Source organism: Caretta caretta, chromosome 4 (assembly GCF_965140235.1).
Source record: "Caretta caretta isolate rCarCar2 chromosome 4, rCarCar1.hap1, whole genome shotgun sequence".
Taxonomy (NCBI): Eukaryota; Metazoa; Chordata; order Testudines; family Cheloniidae; genus Caretta; species Caretta caretta.
Genome location: NC_134209.1, coordinates 83,710,405 through 83,733,486, shown reverse-complemented (window position 1 = coordinate 83,733,486; position 23,082 = coordinate 83,710,405). Strand labels below are relative to the sequence as shown.

General features: G+C 38.9%; 1 protein-coding gene across 1 annotated transcript in view; it reads left to right on the top strand.

Moving 5' to 3' along the window:
- The window catches only part of HPGD (15-hydroxyprostaglandin dehydrogenase), a 39,878-nt gene that overhangs the window by 4,410 nt on the left and 12,386 nt on the right, over positions 1-23,082 (top strand). Inside the window, exons 3-4 of the mRNA XM_048847774.2 lie at positions 602-708; positions 22,389-22,476. Coding sequence (XP_048703731.1) covers positions 602-708; positions 22,389-22,476 — 195 coding nt within the window. The remainder of the gene's footprint in view (positions 1-601; positions 709-22,388; positions 22,477-23,082) is intronic.

Genomic DNA, 23,082 nt, shown 5'->3' with positions numbered 1-23,082 from the left:
TGTGGAGGTAATTTGTCAACAATAGAAGGAATGAGATTGAATCTGAGAGGCTATAAATCAGTAACTGTATATATAGGGTGTACATCAATTACTCATAAATAGGTACAATTCATCAAGGAATATGGTGAATTATTGATAGTTTAAAGATTTAAAATATTTATTAATTACATCATTGAGTAAGGATAGACTCATTCTTAAAATAATTTGAATTCAAACCCAAACATGAGTTTTTCAGACTGTGTAAAGTTTTTCTTTAAAAGATACATGGGATCAGATCCTGAATTTCTTGAATACCCAAACTAATGCAAGATCAAGCAATAAAGACTTGATTTCAGAAGATGCTGAGTGAAAAGGTTGTACTATTCTACTTCCATTAACAGTCTTAAATAGAGTTACTGTTAATACTTGTTGAATAGTTAGACAAGTGTTGTATTTGTTAAACATTAACAAAGTATGTGTTTAACATTAACTGTTTTAAAAAAATGATGAATTAACATGCTTTGGTAGGGTAACAAATATCGTGCCTTGCATTCCATGTGTAACATTTAAAAATATGGAAAACAAGACAGCTAAGGAATTTTTCCCTTGGATTTTACTGTAGGTGCTTTTAAAAAAACAATTGAACATTTTGGAAGGCTGGATGTTGTGGTTAATAATGCTGGAGTGAATAATGAAAAGGACTGGGAAAACACTATTCAAATTAATTTGGTAAGCATTATCTGTTTTAAAATGTTCATACTGTATTACCTAAAGGTGAGATTTTCAAAGAGGCCTAAGGGAGTTAGGCACTCAACTCTAATTTAATTTTCCTCTTTGAAAATCCCAGCCTATAGTGCTTGATTATGCCTAAAGTAAAGTTTAGGAGGAAATTATGTGCTGTGGATTTGTGAGAGAGTGTTTTTGGTTCATTGGTTTTTGTTTACACTCAACGTGTATGTCCTCCTGGAGAACATCTAAAGAAACAAATTTACCATTTGAAAAGAGTGTTTCAAACAATTTTTATTTAAATCATGTTTAGATGCACTAATGCTCTACAGTTAAGTCTCTTTCATGGATCATCATGTTCCTTCACATTAAAAATCCTATATTGCCCGCAACCCACTCATGCACATATATATACACACTCAAACCCCCCTACCTTCCAGTGACATGAGAGCCATTAATGGTCAGTGTATGGCGCGGCCCTACCTATATATACATGAGTCACTACAGATAATTATGCTAGCACCTAAGCAAGTACTATAATTGTAACACTAATCTCAAATACTGATATATCTTAACAGTTAAGAATAAAATGAATCATTAATGCTATGATAACTCATTCATTGTCCTGTATCTGTACATTATTAATGTTAATGATGGCGAAATATTTACTGGTTATGGTCTTTAGTTCCTTTTCTTTTCTCTACTTTTTACACATTGTACATGCAGAGAAATAGTCTTCCCTTAGACCCACATACCAGATCTTAAATCTAGTCTTTTGCTATTTGTACATAAACATTTCCCCCTGATTGTTCCACATATAGATGAAAAGCAGACTGCTGGAACTGGTAATCAGACAGACAACTCTGAAAAGAGAATAAATTCAAATATTATTGGTAATAACCATGTTTTATAATAACAGTATTGTTAAATTATTTTTATCAGCGTATACTACATTACACTACTAGATTCTAGTGACTAACATAATGGCATGCAAGGCCTGATCCCACAGACTATATGGTACCTGCAGCATACTGAGCTGTGAAAAGTGTGAAAAGCCATGGCTGCTGCCTCTGGTAGACAAGCCTATCCAAGGTAGCAGTTGTCTTGTAGCAGAGAGAAATAAATATTTACAAATAAACTCTGTAGAAGTAAGTTTCTCAAGGAATGGAAAGTTCATGAGCTCTCCGCCTCTCATACTTCACAACTTATTTCTCACATTCTTCACTCCAGTTGAATCTTTGCAGCTTGTAAACATGGCTTCAAATATAGATATGGGAATACAGAGAATAAAAACACTCCTGGTGGTTGAGGATCTTTGATACCTGAAAAGCCATTATTTCAGGCTGAAAGCAACCACAATAAAAGTTATGTTGGTCTACATTACCGACAGTCCACTAATGTCATTAATTGTTTATTCTTTGGCTCTCTGTATTAGATGTATGGGGAAAATGTGTTATGTGTTTAAACCCTCCGAATGCTAATCAGTCAGAAGGTAACCTGGAATAAAAAGATAGTTAGAAATAGTAGTGAGCCTCTAAAAATTCCAAGTGAACGAACATGTATGAAAATAGGAATATTGTGCATAAAAATTAGAGAATGAATCACTTATAAAAAGTGATGAATCACTTATAAACAACATAAAATAACTTCTTATTGGCCCATATTTAAAACTGGAATATACACAATAACATTAAGATACACCTACTTTAGTCTCAGTCTTCACTGGAGTCCATTTCTATGTAAATGATTAAGACACATCAACTGTTATTGAGGCTCAGCTGGCATACACATGAGAAATAAGTTGCCCACTATTAAAAGATTTGTTTAATCTAGGGCTACATATTTCATTTTCTTAAGGCATACAAATATGTTCCAGGTTCTTCACGTATGAAATATTTTCACCATTCCCCATTTGTTGGAGCACATTCTTTCAGCTTAAGAGCAGCTGTCCAGCTGAACCCATGTAAATTCAGTGAATTTTTGCAAAAGAGATCTTTCAAACATGCATTCCTGGTTTCTCACATGACATGATGTCACAACTTGTTTGCTAATACATGGAATATCAGGGTTAGAAGGGACCTCAGGAGGTCATCTAGTCCAAACCCCCTACTCAAAGCAGGACCAATACCCAATTGCCCCAGATCCCTAAATGGCCCCTTCAAGGATTGAACTCACAACCAACATGACTACCATTCCAATGCCATCCCAACTTCCCATTGCCAAAGAATGTTGTACGTGGGGGTTCACTTCTCAGTCACCATTTCTGGGTGGTTCCATCTTCAAGCCACATAGCTTGGAAATCTGAACTCCAAAAAAGCTGTCAGTCAGGAAGGACTTACTTTATGCCCTGACCTTTCAAATTCTGACTGTCATTCCAATATTTAGGAAAGACCTGCTTCCATGTTAGGATTCAGTGTATCTCTATACATCACTCCCATGAATCCGAATGCCAAACATAGTAATTTGCACCTGCAAACAGGGCAGCAAGGGATTAATATAGAGTTTGCATGGGATTACAACCATGAAAGATATTTTTATGTCAGTCTTCCAATGAAGGATATATATGCAAAAAATAATTTCAATCATCATTTCGTAGGATAATGACTTTTTATACATGAAGATGTTTTAAATTTGATCAAAACACATACAGTACGAAAAAAAATCACATGGGCACTCTGTTGGAATTTGACAACTAACTAATAGAGCAAGATAAGAGATCTAAAAGTACAGGGCTAGGTTATGGATTTTATAGCCAGAGGTGCACTGGAAAGGGTGAAGAGTGGCCATGCTAAAGCAGAAGTCGCAGAAGGATGGCTAGCTGGAAATATCTTCTGGGAGCCTGAAGGAGTGCATGCTGCTGGGCAGCTCTAGTGGCTAGTATAGGTGGAGAGCAAGCTCATTGCCCAACCTCACCACCTCCTTTCTTTTCTCATTTCATATGGTCAGTGTTGGCACTGGGACTGTTCAATGGATTGTATTTAACTTCTATATTGGGGAACTAGACGTTGATGGAGGAGACTCCTTGAGCCCTTTTTACTGATATGTTAATATCAAAAACAGATTCATCCACAGACATTTTGGTAGAAGTGTCAGCAGAAGTTATTTTGCATAATTTGAGTATGCTGATTCTGAAACAAATTTGCTGAAGTGATCTTTTAAATCGTTGTGTCTTTCAAAAGAGAAAACGAAAAAGTGTCCTAAATGAAGTATTTCCACAGTTAGTCTTCTAGTCTCAGATTCACAAAGGGACTTAGACATTGCAAAACCTGCCTTTTAGGCACCTAGTCCCCACCCCCCACACCACTGGAATCTACAAAGCCTGAGTTAGGTGCCTAGACTCCCTGTACAATGCATGGGGAGAGAAAGGTGCCTAAGAATGGGATCCACAAAAGCTAGCCTGCTAAGTGGGGAGCTGCTTAAGCTAGCCAATGGCAGATGCCAATGAGAGGGATGTGTCCTAAGCCCCGCCCCACTCAGGGAGTTAGGTGCACATGCCCGGGTTGGAGAAAGGTGTGTATTCTCTGGCCAGAATCTACAGCTGGGAACCCTCTGCTGGAGTCAGGCACCTAGGACATTTTTTACAAAAGTGGTAATGATACACAGGCTGAACTCCACACAAAACAGTTGTGCAGGGAGGGAGCAAGGAGGAGATGTGTGCTCCTTATAACTTTTGACCCAAAATGCAGGAGACCCTGGTTCAATTCCCTCTTTGCCTGAGGGGAAGGGATTTGAACAGGTGAGTGCCCTAACTATCAGACTAAAGTGATACACGCTCTCTGGCTTAATGTATAAATAATTAAAAATGCAAAGTGGAACAGTTTAAACAGGAGAGATAGGGAGACTCACATCAGAAAATCCCATAGTCCAGTGGCCCTCAGCTGAGATGTGGGGAAACTCTGGTTCCGTTCTTATCCCCTAATCTGGCAAGGGGGAGAACTGAATCTGTGAGTGCCCTAATCCATGTAACTTCAGATCTAAAGGAGGCTGCCTCCTTTCCCCACTCCCTCCCATTTTGTGTGGAGTTAGGCATACTCTAAGCCTAACTACTGGATCAGGACCCACATACAATATAGGTGAGGCAACACCTATCTTCACCTGGTTTGAGGATCACGCTTGGTCTTAAGCATAAGAAGTGTCTGGCCACCTAGCTGAGTCAGCAGTGCACATGCCCAGAGACAGAAATTTAGGCCCTTAAGGGGACTTCTAGAGTGGAAATTAGGTGCCTACCAAGCAGGAGTTGTATGGATTTCAGTGGTACCTAAATCTAGGGGCCTTAATGACCTTTTTACTTTATGTAGTAAAGTGTAGTCCGTATCAATTAAGACTGTGCCCTGCAGAAGCTTTCAAGCCCTTCAGGATGGATGCCACTGAATTCCAATGTGTTCCTGACAAAAACATCAGGGAAAGTAGACTTAAGTGACATGGACTGTACTATGGCAAGTTATAGAAAGCTCATACTATAGGTGCAGAATCAATTATGTTTTTTTAAAAAGACAGACAGAAAATATAGATCAGCATGAAAAACAGACTGACAGCACATCTACAGTTTAAATTACATTCTTGTTCTCCTTGATTCCTACAAGTCTATCCACACTTGTGTTTGCACCAGACTGGTCTGTCTCAGTACAGGCTCAGCTGAGATCCCACGATAGGGCCCCCAGCTTAAATCTTATTTAATAAACTTTCTTTCTTTTCCATGGCACTGTAATCAAATACCATTTTTAACATACTGAACTATATATATTACTTCATCCACCCCTGTTTCAAGCTCTTATGAATCATGCTAGGAGATTAACCTCCAGGATATTTTGCATTGAGAACTGATGACGGTGTCTCACAAGAAGAAATGAGTGACACCAACAGATTGGTGCAGAGTCAGTATAGATAGACACAAATGGTCCAAGTTTAAAAAACAGGCTGTAATTATGCCATCACACAATTGACTGTGCCTTTATTTGTATGCTAGCAGTTATCTCAGGGTATATATGGTTGTAACTGGCCATCTAACTACTGGTCAGTTGTTTCTTCAAGACACACTAATTAAAGCCTTCTTCAAGAAACTGCCGCCTGGATCTGAGATATCACTTCCATGCCCTAACAAGGTACATTACTGGGCACAATATGTCAGAACATAATGTGATCTCCATGGAAGGCTCTTTGCAGTTAAATCGCAAAATTCACTAGTGTAGAGGTAGGCACAGTTCCTGTGGAGTCAAAAAAACAAAGAGGTTTGAGTACAAAACATATGTGATAAGTCATGTGCAGTGTATGAATATAATGTTTCAAATCTTGTTCCTAAAACATAAATAACCAGATACTTTGCCATGCACTTTCACATAATACAGGTTTGCTACCAGGCAATGATCTGAATGTAAGTTCTCTTCCCTAAGCCAGACTTCTAGTGTCAATTATAATAGGTTGAAAGTGAAATTAATAGTTTACAGTTTGATTGCTCCTAGAGGTATATAAAATCATGAGTGGTGTGGAGAAAGTGAATAAGGAAAAGTTATTTACTTGTTCCCATAATATAAGAATAATATAGGGGCCACCAAATGAAATTAATGGGCAGCAGGTTTAAAACAAATAAAAGGAAGTTCTTTTTCACACAGTGCACAGTCAACCTGTGGAACTCCTTGCCTGAGAAGTTTCAGAGTAGCAGCCATGTTAGTCTGTATCCGCAAAAAGAGAAGGAGGACTGGTGGCACCTTAGAGACTAACAAATTTATTTGAGCATAAGCTTTCGCGAGCTACAGCTCACTTCATTGGATGCATTCATTGGAAAATACAGTAGGGAGATTTATATACACAGAGAACATGAAACAATGGGTGTTACATACACATTGTAACGAGAGTGATCACTTAAGGTGAGCTATTACCAGCAGGAGAGGAAAAAAAAACCTTTTGTGGTGATAATCAAGGTGGGCCATTTCCAGCAGTTGACAAGAACGTCTGAGGAACGGGGGCGGGGGAATAAACATGGGGAAATAGTTTTACTTTGTGTAATGACCCATCCACTCCCAGTCTTTATTCAAGCCTAAGTTAATTGTATCCAGTTTGCAAATTAATTCCAATTCAGCAGTCTCTCGTTGGAGTCTGTTTTTGAAGGTTTTTTTTGTTGAAGAATTGCCACTTTTAGGTCTGTAATCGAGTGACCAAAGAGATTGAAGTGTTCTCCGACTGGTTTTTGAATGTTATAATTCTTGACGTCTGATTTGTGTCTATTTATTCTTTTACGTAGAGACCGTCCAGTTTGGCCAATGTACATGGCAGAGGGGCATTGCTGGCACATGATGGCATATATCACATTGGTAGATGTGCAGGTGAATGAGCCTCTGACAGTGTGGCTGATGTGATTAGGTCCTATGATGGTGTCCCCTGAATAGATATGTGGACACAGTCGGCAACGGGCTTTGTTGCAAGGATAGGTTCCTGGGTTAGTGGTTCTGTTGTGTGGTGTGTGACCCAGTATGGCCATTTTTACGTTCTTATTATGCCTAGATCTAACTAACGTATCACTCTCAAAAGCATTAGACTCATCCACAAAACCATATTTTAAAATGGAAAAGAACTATTTAAAATAAGCAGGATACACTAACTATGATTATTTGTTAAAACTGGAATCATGTACTTTATTTTCTTTCTTTGACATCATTAACAGTTTAAGCAGCCAGCATTTTATTTAACAAAAATCATATTTTTTAATAAAAGCACAAAACAATACTGAGCAAATAGAAACACTGGAACTGCCACCCTGCATCAAACCATTGGCTGTCATAGCAAGTACTCAAATGGTAGACAGCATCCAGTACTTAACAGGAAGTGGAATGAAACTCTATAATACACTCAGGCAATTGTGGCATGCTGTACATAAGATGAACAGGGATGAGTAAGAGTGTTGACTTATGGTTTGATCAAGAATTTGGAGCTGGGAATCCCTGCTTATCTTTTCAGTTTCGATATTCATTTGCTATAAAGAAAAGGAGTACTTTTGGCACCTTAGAGACTAACCCATTTATTTGAGCATGAGCTTTCGTGAGCTACAGCTCACTTCATCGGATGCATCCGATGAAGTGAGCTGTAGCTCACGAAAGCTCATGCTCAAATAAATGGGTTAGTCTCTAAGGTGCCAAAAGTACTCCTTTTCTTTTTGCGAATACAGACTAACACGGCTGTTACTCTGAAACCATTCATTTGCTATGTGACTTTGGGCATGACACTTATCTAATTTCTTTCTGTAAGGTGTTTCTAGAGTAAGAAGCCTGATCTAGATGTAGAAAGAGTGGCAGCCAATGAAAAGATTCCCGTGGCAGTGAATTCCATAGATTAACTCTACTCAGTGCAACTGTTTCCCTTTTAATAGTTCTACAAAGACTTTGTACTTTCACTGAAAAAAAAAACCACACTTAGGGTTAAATCATTTTCCTCTGAAGTCAACAAAAATAGCTATGCTGATTTCAATTACAGTTGTATTGAGCTTCATTCATCTTGACAGAAAAAATGCTTTGTTTTGGAGTATTGAGTTAGGGAATCTAATAATGATTCAACTCTCTCATCTCTCAACATACATGATATGTGAGTAGGGAATGCCAAATTAAGCTTGCCACTGTACAGTTTTTGGATTTTTATTCAAGCTCTAGACACAATGTCAGCTTCCCTTTGAAGACATACACAGTCATAGCCACAAATACATTATGCATGTAAAGCTGTACATTGTCTTGGGCTAGAAAAGACCCATAAAATATCATAAAAAGTGATTACCTGGGTTAACCTCAAATTTATGAATCATTCTGGTAGGAAAATGTTTGTTCAATACTTTAAATTATGGATAGTAGACTCTTAATATTTTTATTTACCACGCATATTAAACCTTAATTTGCTTTTCTGACTTGTGAGAACAAGAATTATGAGCAGTATTATATAATGCTACTTTATAATAATTAGACAAGAGCATAAACAAATAAGATAAAGAGGCCAGGGCTGTAATAAAATGTTCAGCTGAAATATTTGTCATTAAAAATAAAAATTTAAAATTAATTTTAATCACCACTTTTAATTTTTAATGTTTTAGAATATATAGTTATCCTTTTCTAAACATTTCTAAACTTGATTAATTAAGAAAAAGTGTGTGTATGTTTGAGAGCAGAAGGGGTCTAAGAGGGGAAGGAAGAAACCTGATGCCTTACTCCACTAAAGTTTTGGAAACTAATTTAGTCAGATTTCTTGAATAAAATATATTTAGGAATTCTTGTTCTCATATTTCACTGAGTGTTTTACATATATTTCACTGGCAGCATTAGAAAGCTCAAATATTGCAGTTGTGTAACAACAGTTATTAGAAAGAGGCAAAATTCAAATACATGCATAGAATTTGTTCAGGCATGCAAGGGTCTCATTATTACTGGGCAGAACTTGAGGAAGTCTAGCAGACATCATTAAATCAGTCATTTTTCGTTTTTGTTGGTCTCATTTATATAAACTAATTTATACAAACAAAGGTAAAAATTGTCTGATAATTGAGATTGGTGAAGTTTTCTCCATTTCTAAATTGAAGCCTGCCTCGTGTCACAGTCACTCAGGGCTTGATCCTACGAAGAACTTAAATAGCTTGGTCCTGCAGATAGAAGAACGGAAGAGTGCTTATCTAACTCCTGATCATATGAGCTACAAAAAAAAACCAATCCACTTTGCTCAGCAACTTTGTGGATCTGAAGTTTAAAGAGGTGTAATTGTTCAATATCTTCATAAAATGATCTGGAGGATGGTGTGGATTGCACTCTCAGCAAATTTGCGGATGATACTAAACTGGGAGGAGTGGTAGATACGCTGGAGGGGAGGGATAGGATACCGAAGGACCTAGACAAATTGGAGGATTGGGCCAAAAGAAATGTGATGAGGTTCAATAAGGATAAGTGCAGGGTCCTGCACTTAGGACGGAAGAATCCAATGCACCGCTACAGACTGGGGACCGAATGGCTAGGCAGCAGTTCTGCGGAAAAGGACCTAGGGGTGACAGTGGACGAGAAGCTGGATATGAGTCAGCAGTGTGCCCTTGTTGCCAAGAAGGCCAATGGCATTTTGGGATGTATAAGTAGGGGCATAGCGAGCAGATCGAGGGACATGATCGTTCCCCTCTATTCGACATTGGTGAGGCCTCATCTGGAGTACTGTGTCCAGTTTTGGGCCCCACACTACAAGGAGGATGTGGATAAATTGGAGAGAGTCCAGCGAAGGGCAACAAAAATGATTAGGGGTCTAGAACACATGAGTTATGAGGAGAGGCTGAGGGAGCTGGGATTGTTTAGCCTGCAGAAGAGAAGAATGAGGGGGGATTTGATAGCTGCTTTCAACTACCTGAAAGGGGGTTCCAAAGAGGATGGCTCTAGACTGTTCTCAATGGTAGCAGATGAGAGAATGAGGAGTAATGGTCTCAAGTTGCAGTGGGGAAGGTTTAGATTGGATATTAAGAAAAACTTTTTCACTAAGAGGGTGGTGAAACACTGGAATGCGTTACCTAGGGAGGTGGTAGAATCTCCTTCCTTAGAGGTTTTTAAGGTCAGGCTTGACAAAGCCCTGGCTGGGATGATTTAATTGGGGATTGGTCCTGCTTCGAGCAGGGGGTTGGACTAGATGACCTCCAGGGGTCCCTTCCAACCCTGATATTCTATGATTCTATGATAGCATTGACAGGACATTTGATTCAGTCTCTAGTTCTGGGGTTTCCCTTAACCTGTTTACACCCTGGTGCAGAATGTATTTAATAATAAATACAGTCCCTTGAAGGCAACTGGGTTAATATTTTCAAGGAAAATCAAAATTTACTGGTCATTTAAATGCCTTTAACTCCTCAAGTTACAGGCTACACTGCGTCGAATGACATTTATGGGGCAGGAGAGGGAGCTCCCCTCACTTTGGCATTCATATGTTTACTGTCTTATCGGTCAGGGTTTTGCTGTGTGTATTTCAATGAGGCATGTCACAGCTTTGTCCATTCATCAGTCCTGTCAGATTCTATCTACTTAAGATACTTATTTGGCCCCATTACTGTCGTAGCTAAACACCTCACACTCTAACATATTTATCCTAACAACACCCTTGTGAGCTAGGAAAGTGCTATTATTCCCCAGATGGAGAACTGAGGCACAGAGAGACTAAGTGACTTTCTCAATGCCACACATCTAGGGTGGAGCAGGGAACTGAACTCCTGTTTCCCAAGACCCAGGCTACCACCCTAACCACTGGCTCTCTCTTTGGGGGGGGTATTTTAGACCCACTGCCCAGCTCTGAGGGAGCTGGAATCATGGAGGCCATTTCGAGGCTCAGCTCTGCCATTGTTGCTGGCCCTGCTGTTGCTTCTCTTCCCAAAGCCTCAGCTCTACTCAAAAATCCCAACTTCACACAGAACTCTATCACCTCCTCAGCTACCCCCACGTTCATCCTATAAACTCTATGCTCTGAGGTCTTCTGACTGGAAATGAGGATGAGATGTTCTACTAGCACACACCCCTAGCTGCTATGATCTCTCCCACTTCCTGTTAAGTCTTCCAGTTCCCCAGGAGATTCAAGCATGCAGGAAAAACAGGAGGCTACGCAGGTCAGCCGTTCCCTAGTTACTGCTAAAGATTATGAGTTTAGAATGCCACCCATGGCCCAGCATTCAAACCAATGCATAAATAAAAACTCCAGTGGGATCACTTCAGCTGCAGTCTCTCTCCCCTCTTCTGAAAGCTAGAATAGCGTCAAGTGTTTGGAACCTTTATTTATAAAAAATATTTTTAAGAACTACATATCATACTGGGGATTGTGTAAGGAATCTTGAATTAATACTCTCATCAATTCAATATCCTAGCCAAATGCAAGACAAAGATGATCTTACAGACTTAGTTGAGCTCCTTAGTGTACAGTCACCAGTCTGTTGTAACAGGACCCAACCACACTTTCAGGTGCTTACCTCCTGTCTAGCACCTCTCCTTGTGATGTGGGACTCCACAGCACAAACTGCCTTAGGTCCTGAAACCAGTGCTGAACCCACCCGAGCTTCCCCAGTCACTTATGTGTACTCCCACAGATTCCATTGCACTGGATTATAGTTTAACTCTTTGATAAAGTAAGGAATGGTCTTTGCACGGGGGTTTCTAAGAGACAATAAGTTTTACTTTCAAAGCATACAAGAATTTCAGATCTTTAGGGAAAAAAAGCCTATATAATCTTTCCATGCTCACCCTTTCTTATGAGCCCTTTGGCCAACTTCATCTGTCAGACAAGTAGGCCACTCCTGGCTTCTGCTTCCAGCAGTCCTTCAGTTTTTGGTCTATGATCAGCTAGTAAAAGTAAGAGTAAGAGAAAGAGATTGGAGAGATCCTGTCCTTAAATATGGTTTCCAATCCTTTGTCATGCAACTCCCAGACCAGCTTCAAAGCTGCAGTCAGGTGCTTAAAGTTCCACCTTCCCCTGGATACAAAGTGGGAAACCAAATCTTTTATCCAATCAATTGTTCTGACAAACACAATTGATAACTCATGTTGGTTGCTTCAAGAAGGTGCAAGGCATGCAATAAGTTGCCTTATTCTGTCCTGGACATCTCCAGCTAGTCACATCTACACATTCAAAATGCAAGTTACAATCTTCAATCTTGTTAGTCTCTAAGGTGCCATAAGTACTCCTCAATTTCAAAATGGTGATTACATCAAAGGAAAGTCACAATTTCATATCCTTGTACTTGACTGATTAAATGAACCCTTTTTTTTTTTTTTTTTTTTAGAATGATGTTCTCTGAAAAAAATTAAATTGCACAGGCAAAGATTTAAGTCCTTTCTGGAATCAAACCAACAGCCTACTAGTTAATAAGAGAGAAATCACCCTTGCAATTCAGTAGCTCACTAGTACTCTCCCATACTAAGTCAGTGCTCCAGATATGATCATGCCCATGAAGAGAAAACTATTTCTATTAAAGTGATTAGAATTGCCCCCACTGAAATCAATTGCAGCAGATCAGACCATATGTATAAAAAGAAATCTGCAAGCTCTGAAAATAATCATATCTGTGACTCACATGCCATTGTGGATCATGGAAGAACACATTAGAAAAAGGCATGCAGATTTACCTCAGTAATTGTACATTAAGCATGTGATCTTACTGGTTTATGGACTCTCAGTTTATGCTAACAGTGACTAATGTTGAGGCAAATGCTGCACTGAGAGGCAAATTATTTATAGTGTAATGAGAAACTGTTTAAACCCAGCTTCCTAGAATGTAGTATTAAAGCCCAAACCCTGACAGGATCAACCCTTCCCCCAAACACACCCCACCCTGGAGAACAGCAACATGCTGTTTTACCCCCTGCAGTGCAAATCTTACCAGCAGCATTTAGTTTCAAGCCTCATAGGTACCTCATATATTATTCATTTATTTTATGTATAGCTCATGAAGTATGATGTTAATCAAGCAACAAAGAAAATATGAAAGTCAAACAATCAAGGTTCAAATTCCACCTGTTCAGTAACTTGCTTTATGAACTTGCCCAAATCAATTGTTTTCTATTAACATAGAGTAAATTGTTTTTAACACCTATATAAAAAGTGTCAGGAGAGGTAAGGAGATAAAGGGGTCTACAAGTTTTCCCAAACACACCAGTTGCCTTTTCATCTTTGTACCAATGCAATAGTCATCTCCAATCTTACAGGAATGCAGGAAATCATTTCTCTGCAGGAAATACTAGCTTTTCTAGGTAAGAAGATGTGGTGGTTTACTGCTACAAGAAGCTAGCGCAATAAGATGGAATCCCTGGATTATTAGAAATACCTCATATATTGAGTTAACAGTAAACATTTGTCAAATGTAATGGCTGATAATGAGGTTTGAAGTAGTCAGTGAAGATGGACACATTTTTGCACTGGTGCTTATAGATCATGCTAGGAAGTTCATAACGATGTAGAAATAGCATGTGAATTTGAATTAAAGGTGATAAGTATGTCAACATATCTAAGTGTTACATAACGTAGAATAGGCACGTTGCTAAAGCCAGGAGAAATGTGTTAGGCTTTGCTTAGATACAGCATGTCACCATATTTTCTGTTTAGAGTAATATAGCTGAAACTATAAAGCCACTGTGGGGGAAGAAGATTACAAGAGGAGGCTAAAAGTTTGTAACTTTTGTTTTTGAGCTTGTCATTTACACATAAAAGACCAGTCAGCCTGTTAACTAGGGTCATTAGTCATAATATATGGTAGGGATTTGAGTTCTCCAACAGCTACACTGAGGTGTTTTGCCTCAGTGTCCAATTATTTACTTTGCAAAATAATGGCATGCTGTCAGGGATTTTACTTTTGTCTTTATTAGCATTTGGTGCTTTGGCATGCATGAACTACTCTCATCCAATTCTGTAATTGGGATTGCAGAAGTAAACTAATATTACATTAAGACAAGTTTCTACACTCATGATTATTACTTTGCTGGACAGTAGCATGGTAAATACACTTTTTATTGGCAGCTGTCAGAGTGCAACTGCTTTTATTGGTAGTTTACTCAGACCTGTAACAGTGTAATGATGAGTGTCCTCATTATTTATTATAAATCAATGTGTATATTTAAGTAAGAAAACTATCATCAACAGTATGGAGATGGTGGGTTTTGATGGCAAGCAGTGAGGTTACTTTCACAGCTGCTACCAATAGTGGGTTTTGGTAGCTAGGGGACAAGTGCTGGTGTTTCAGCTTTGTTAATTTTCACTTTACCTGCATTTAGTAACTGTTCAGTTTCTAATTTGAACAGTTTGCTGTTCTTTGTTCTTGAAATTTTTATGGAGAACATCCAAGCTGCTGAATACAATGGTAAATGGATTATTTATCACAAGTCACTTCTTCAAAGGCAACATGCTTTATGTTTTGACATGATTTCTGCTGGATGTAGTGGATTAGCAGATATACATTAAAACAATGCAGGGGGGAAACAGATTTTTAGTGACTTTTTATTTTCAAATACAAAAAAAGAAAATACAGATGAATGCACTGATTTAAGAATGATCAGTGATTAAGAGTAAGGGTCAACATTTCTTTCTCAAAGAATGTAATAAGAATTACCAAACCAGAAGGCACTTCTCTCCTCACATGTTCCTGTTAGTTCTACATCAGTGCACTGAAGGCCATATTACAGAAAAATATTTATATTTGGCTGGCTTGGAGGTAATTTCAGAGATTTCCTTTTGCCTTATTATCCAAAACTGGAAGCAAGGGTGTACAGAAACATGAAGGTTGTTCTTTGGCTGTTTGGCTTTCCATCAGCCATATTTTATAGTAGCTTGAAGTAATATCTGGGAGACTTTCCTCCAAAACACTCCAGCTGAAGAGTTTCTGGCTGATTCCAAAAGTGGGAGTTCAAAGTTGCATTTCATAAGGGATAAAGTATGAGGGGAGCATTAAACTGTAGAGTGACATACCAGCAGTAGTAGAGAGTACAACACAAAGGAGAAACAAATACTATCTCTATTTAAAGCATATGCTTTTCTGCAAGGAGCTTCTTTTTCTGGCCTGCTTATAGGGTATGTCTTCATTGCAGCGTTAACTTGAGTAATCAGCACCTGGGTGTGAGCCCCTGGGTTGGCTTATCCCAGGTGTGAGCAGCCACAATGCAAAGCCATACTCCAGTGTTTTCACTCAGCTGCATCCACTCTGGTGCTGCACTCACTTGTGTGCATCACTAGGACTTGTGAGGGCAGTATCCCATGGTTCTTTGTGTTACAGTCAGCTGAGACACTCTATGATTCTTTCCCAGTGAATTGTGGTCATTCTGGTCACATGTAGGGAATTGTGGGAAGGCATTGGAGGACCATCAGCACTCGAGCGGCTTAGCCTTTGTCCATATTTCAAAATGAGTGGGCTACCAACCCAAATGTGGGCAGCATTCTGGCTTTAGCTTCTACCACCAAACGGGGCATCTAGCTCAGGTGTAAAGCTCTGTTACACATGGGGGAGGAGTTGTTTGTGGATGTGAGCCAGGTTAGTGACAACACTCAAGACAGAGCCCAAGTTAACTCTGCAGTGAAGACAAACCCTCACATTTAGGATCAGGATTCTCCTCAGTTTGGTATAAAGGCAAGAATCACTTCCAAACACTTGCTGGTTTGCTTCAGCCAAGAGAAATATTAATAGCATTAATTTAGTCTAGGAAAAATTGCAATCCTGTGATGTTGATAAAGCAGTCAACTATCTAGGTTCTCCCTGCCATGTGGTTGGGACTTGGTCTGGGAATCATCTGGCTCTATTACTTCCTTGAAGTAGGGAAGGAAGCGATGGGGGGGGAGGAAGAGCACTTCCTCAAAAAGTTCCAAGCTATTTCCCTTTGATATTCATTTATTTCATTTAATTATCCCAGGTGGGATTCTTCCTTTCCACCCTGCAGGCTGAGCAGCTTCTCTAGGACAGGATAGGTCCTCTATCTGATTCCCTATGGGTAGGACCCTACCAAATTCATGGCTGTGAAAAAAGCGTCACAGACTGTGAAATCTGGTCTCTGCCCTGAAATTTGTATAGTGTAAGGTAAAAGCGCACAAAAGACCAGATTTCACAGGGGAGTGAAAGAACCCCCAGTTTGAGAAACACTAGGCTCCCCCATGAAATCTGTATAGTATAGGGTAAAAGTACACAAAAGACCAGATTTCACGGGGGAGCCTAGCGTTTCTCAAACTGGGGGTTCTTTCACTCCCCTGTGAAATCTGGTCTTTTGTGTACTTTTATCCTATACTATACAGATTTCATGGGGGAGACTTCTGCAGTGCAGAAGTAAAGGTGGCAATAACACAACCCCCCTACAATAATCTTGCAACCCCCCCACAGCCCCATTTTGGGTCAGGACCTCTACAGGACTCCTAAGCTGGATGCATTTCATCACAAATGTCTGAGAAGAATACTGGGAATAACATATAGAGATATATGAAGACAAATGAAGTCAGAAAAATTACTGGACAAGGCACCCTCTCACAAATAACCTACAAAAGAAGACAGCAGTGGCTGGGATATGTGCTGAAAATGGAAAAAGAACACTTACCAAATACCGCCCTTGAATGGAAGCCAGAAAACGCAAGAAGAAAGAGGAAGACCACAAATAACATGGAATGAACAGTTCTGAACTACAGCAAGCACCTCAACATGAAATGGGAAGATTTGGAGAGAAGAGCAGTTGACAGGCAAGGATGTAAATGTGGGTAGCCCAATGTGCAGCAAAGCATGGGGCAGACTAAGGTCTAAGAACTCCTACAGTTACACCACCATAAAATTTCAGATTTAAATAATTGAAAACTTAGGATTTTAAAAACCATAAATTTCATGACCATAAAATGGACCATGAATTTAGTAGGGACCTACCTATGGGGCTTAGTGTGGGCTCTGTGCAACCTATAACATATATAAAATATTCTTCATCACCAGTCTCAACTAATGGATCTATTAACAGTTCAGCTGCTTTCACCTTATATATTATAGCTACTGTTTATCACCAGAATAATTATACCTTAGGGCAGCACCATCAGGCATAAATGCACATAGCTTTAATAATTCCTTTGATGGTTATATAGTACAATTAACATTAAACAGCCCTACACAATACATTTATTAACAGACATATCTCTGAAGACATGTATCAAATACTGTTCCTTTAAGGAGTATAAGAGAGAGTACATAAGCCTGGCTCCTATAAGGCACCCTCAATTCCCATTGACAGCAGTAGGAGTTGAAGTTGCTAAACACATCATAAGATTGGGCCCAGATAGAAAAGTGCATGAGCATAATGATCCTGTGAACAGAAAGTAGAATGAGGAGGTCAGCAATTTTCACAAATATTAGGGAAGATATTTATAAAATGTATTAGCATTTGCAAACCTAAAGATTGACAAGTGTGCAGTTTACAACTCGTCTAGGGTCAAAATCAAAGGTTACCGACCTTTATGGGTAGTGGGTGCTGTGGCCTGAAAAGGTTTTCAGTTTACTTCCAACATCTCAGCTGACACTTTGGCAATGCCCAGTCTCTTACGTATTGCGTGGGGAAATCAGTTTCCCATATTGCTATCTGTTGCTATCAGGTTGCTATCAGGTTTTGACCTATTGTATAACTGGGCATTGTATATTGTCTTTAGGACACACTGACGATAGTAGGGGCTAGTCTCCACTACAGGGAGATCGATGCTGCTACAATCGAAGCAGTCGGGATCGATTTAGCGGGTCTAGTGAAGACCCACTGAATCAATGGCAGAGCACTCTCTGGTTGACCCCAGTATTCCAGCTCTCCAAGAGTAGTTAGGGAAGTCAATTGGAGAGCATCTCCCGTCAACTCAGCACCATGAAGACACCGGGGTAAGTGGACCGAAGCTACAGTCGACTCCAGCTATGTTATTCACGTAGCTGGAGTAGTGTAACTTAGGTCGACTTACCCCCATAGTGAAGACAAGCCCTAGATCTGTTAGTTTCCACATACATATTCATTTAAAATAAAAATAAGTCCAAACCAAAGCCTTGGATCAGAACTTTTAGGTTGAAAATCCAAATCCAAACTTTCCCTACATTTGGGAGCATTTAGATTTGGTATCTATATTCATCCCATTATTAAGATATAGTTGAGCTATGGAACTTTCATCTAAATCTGGTTTAGATCATTTTTAATTTTAAAAAAGAAAAGGAGTACTTGTGGCACCTTAGAGACTAACAAATTTATTTGAGCATAAGCTTTTGTGAACTACAGCTCACTTCATCGGATGCATGCAGTGGAAAATACAGTGGGGAGATTTTATATACGCTGATAACATGAAACAATGGGTGTTACCATACACCTGTAACGAGAGTGATCAGGTAAAGTGAGCTATTACCAGCAGGAGAGGGAAAAAAAACAAAAAATCTTTTGCAGTGATAATGAAGATGGGCCATTTCCAGCAGTTGACAAGAATGTGTGAGGAAAAGTAGGGGGGGAAAATAAACATGGGGAAATAGTTTTACTTTGTGTAATGACACATCCACTCCCAGTCTTTATTCAAGCCTAATTTAGTGGTGTCCAGTTTGCAAATTAATTCCAATTCAGCAGTCTCTTGGAGCAAAATTGGAATTAATTTGCAAACTGGACACCATTAAATTAGGCTTGAATAAAGACTAGGAGTGGATGTGTCATTACACAAAGTAAAACTATTTTCTCGTGTTTATTTTTCCCCCTGTACTGTTCCTCACACGTTCTTGTACTCCTTTTCTTTTTGCGGATATAGACTAACACGGCTGCTACTCTGAAACCTTTTAATTTTAAGTATACTGTAACACCAGGTGCAGTGGCGTGTGCCTGTAATCCCAGCTACTTGGGACGCTGAGGTTGGTGGATTGCTTGAGCTCAGGGGTTCTGGGCCGTGGTGCACTTTGCTGATCGGGTGTCCAGTGCCATTGACAGCCTGGTGGCTGAAGAACTGGCTAGACCAACACAAACAACATGTTGTGATCGGCTCTCTCTCTGTGAGGGCTGATGGACCAATCAACCAAGGTGACACATGCAGTAGATTTAATCAAAGCCCTTTCCTTGAAACTTGTGGCAATATTCATCTGCAGACTTTTTGTGTATTTTGAGATTAAAATCAACAATATGCCAATATTTCCTACAGATTCCAATTTTTCCATCAGTAAAAGAAATTAGAAACACAAGGATGTATATTACCATTGTGCATGGGCTAAACCTTGCTGTAGTAACTGTCGCTTTTCATTCTGGACGAATGTAAAGACGACAGAAAGAGACAGCCTGGACAAATATGGAGTGTGGCCCTGAGAAAAAGCCTAGAACTTTTGGGTGTGGTGCTGACTAAAGAGGCTTGGGCCTGTAAGCAAAGAAAATATTTCCTCTTTGGTTCCTCCTGTGTTTAGGGAAAACGGGCTTGGTACATATTTTGTAAATAAACAAGATTGCATCTGTCAAGATTCCTTTCCCACTCTGAACTCTAGGGTACAGATGTGGGGACCTGCATAAAAACCCCCTAAGCTTACTTTTACCAGCTTAGGTTAAAACTTCCCCAAGGTACAAACTATTTTACCTTTTGCCCTTGGACTTTCGCTGCCACCACCAAACGTCTAACAGGGATATAATTTGGAAAGAGCCCGTTTAGAAACTTCTTTCCCCCAAAAATCCTCCCAAATCTTACACCTCCCTTCCTCGGGAAGGTTTGATAAAAATCCTCACCAATTTGCATAGGTGAACACAGACCCAAACCCTTGGATCTTAAGAACAATGAAAAAAGCATTCAGATTCTTAAAAGAAGAATTTTAATAGAAGTAAAAATAATCACCTCTGTAAAATCAGGATGGTAAATACCCTACAGAGTACTCAGATTCAAAACAGAGAGAATCCCTCTAGGCAAAACCTTAAGTTACAAAAAGACACAAAAACAGGAATCTACATTCCATTCAGCACAGATTATATTCTCAGCCATTTAAAGGAATCAGAATCTAACGCATATCTAGATAGATTACTTACTAAGTTCTAAGACTCCATTCCTGTTCTGTCCCCGGCAAAAGCATCACACAGACAGAGAGAGCCTTTGTTTCTCCCCCCGTCCAGCTTTTGAAAGTATTTTGTCTCCTCATTGGTCATTTTGGTCAGATGCCAGCGAGATTATCCTAGCGTCTTAACCCTTTACAGGTGAAAGGGTTTTTTCTCTGGCCAGGAGGGATTTTAAAGGTGTTTACCCTTCCCTTTATATTTATGACAGCATCAAAGAAAACATCAGACTACCATCAATTTCTCCTCCTAACTGGAACAACCCTCAACCCCAAATTTAGCTAACTGCTCATTTTGAAAGGGATGATAATAATTTAACATCAGTCACATACAAAGTAGACATATGATCCCACCAATATTGAAGAAAAATGAAATATCTGTGTTCTGTTTAAAAAAAAATAAAGCAAACTTTCCCATAGTTTTCCATTGTCCCTACTTACTTACCAGTAATATACTCCCTGGAATTTCTTGTTATGAGCGACGGGGAAAAATATCTATTATTTTATACTTGAGTGCCTCACATGCTCCTGAGCACTGTAAAAAGTACGTATGATAGAATACAAGACTTGATTGTGCAATCTTCTCACATGGCAAAACTCCTATTAAAGCGAACCAGAGTTTTTCCTGTATAAGTACAGCAAGATCTGGATCATGGTTTCTACATGAAATTTTATAGTGTGCTGCTAACTATATCTACTGCATTTACTATTAAAATAGTTTATAGATGAAAAATAAAAACATATAAAAAGACCTCACCTTTAAAATCCTTCCAGTTTGGTATTTGCTATTTAGATAACATTACTGAACTAGTACAAAGTAGTTAATGTTCTCATATTTTAAGAGGTTGGGTTTTTTCCAATTTAACTGGCCACTCCTTACAACCGGGCTTTAGTCATAGGCTGACTGGTTTTGACTTTATATTGCTATTATTTTGGGAGCTTTCCATCCTCCCCATTTACAGATAATCTTGCAAACCTTCCCTGCTCAGAACTCTCAATGAATTCACTAGGAGTACATGTGTAGAGGGCTTGCAGGACTGACTGCTTCATCATTTGAACTTCTTAATTTAAAGTCGGGTCCTGTAAAGAGTGCTAGACACTAATAATATTTATAAAACATCTCATTTAAAAAGTGAAATAATCTTCCTGGCTATAAGGCATCCTTTTTGTTTGACTAACTAAATAGAATTGGAAATATGAAAAATCACCTGAGTTAGGGTTCAATTTTAGGAAAAATTGAAGGTCAAAGGGAGATCTAGGCAAAAAGCAGCATTTTTATTATATTTAATTAAAAGGAAATAGTTTTAAAACTTATCACTAAAGCAGTAATGGTGAAATTCTGCACAGGCATGGGCAGTTCTTCAACTGGGACCTTATTCTGGAACTCTTGTATAAGATTAAGTAAGTTCTGACTGCAAGAGGAGTGCAGTAGTGGATCTCAGTAAGACAAAATTAGGCAAGGCCTGAGTATCAGTTTTCCTTCCCTCCAATCCCTCTGGAAAAAGCAAACACTCTCCCATGTAGCCTGTAACTAGCCCATATAAAACATTATACCATCACCATCCTTTTGTTTATATATTTGTATGTTTTACCTTATAGATCTTCTTTGGGTCTCCCAGTATGCCTTGTTATTTGATCCTTGTATAGTCTTTCGGGACTGATCTTGCTCCTGTCGAAGCCAATGGTAAAACTTCCATTGACTTTAATGGAAGAGAATGAGGACTTTAAACTCTAAATTCTTCGGGACAGGGACTATGTCACTGAGCCAAATCCTGGAAGGTGCTAAATATATGAAACTCCTATTGGAACCCTGAGAGTTACAGGGTTCAGCACCTCTCGAGGATTCAGTCAGCTACTTGTATATTCTTCAGTGCAAAATACACCATCTGGGCATAATAAATAATAATAATGAATCCCAAGTCCAAAGAAAAGTTTAATTGATTGATCACTTTCATTTGCAAGGGAAACACTTGTATAGCGTGTCAATAAGTAAGCAAACAGTATTTGTTTCAGGCTGTTATTGTTACGTCAACTGCAGCAGCACTTCTTTAATGCTACCTGCCGTGGGTTATCTATGTCATATCTCGACATTATAAAGAAAAGCCTCACTGTTCAAGAAGAAGAAGAAAAAAGGACAAATTTAGAATTTATTTCCCCTTTATATTTCATAAATCAGACTTCTGTGATCAGAGGAACATACATTGGCCTGGAATACATGAGAAAAGGAAATGGAGGGGTAATTATTAATATCTCATCTCTGGCAGGTAAGAAAATCTTATTTCTAAATCCTTGCCAGTACTTTTTAAAATAAGTTAATTCATATTTATTCCTTATTCTTTTCTTTCTTTTTTTATGATCTTTTTGTTGTTTCTTCAGACCTGTACAACATCTACTTGTCTTGCAGTGACCTCCAAAATGTATAGAGAAGGGCTACTATTTTTCCCAGCCCAGTTGGGCTATGTAATTATACACTCAGTAATTTCCTGCACGATTAGTCTCAGGTCCCACAGATATGAGTATGGTATAAATATCTATTCTTTTAATCTTCCCTCCAAGGTTACCAATATTGTAGATTAAGTGAACATCAGCTAGGCTTAATTCATTATACTTCACTAATATTTTATCTTGGAAAGCCAAAAACAGCATTTGAAGCATACTGTATGTACGAAAGGATAGTCTTCAATATTTATAGACCCAAAGAGGAAACATTTACATTCTGAGTTTATTTTTTAAACTGTTTAATTTTTGTAGCATAAATAGATCAACAGGAATTAAATTTAGAGGGCAGGAAAGTACCAGAAAATCCTCTATAATGGGCCAAAAATCCATGAGAAAGAGGGAAGCTGATCAAAAGCAGCTGTCTCTCTCCT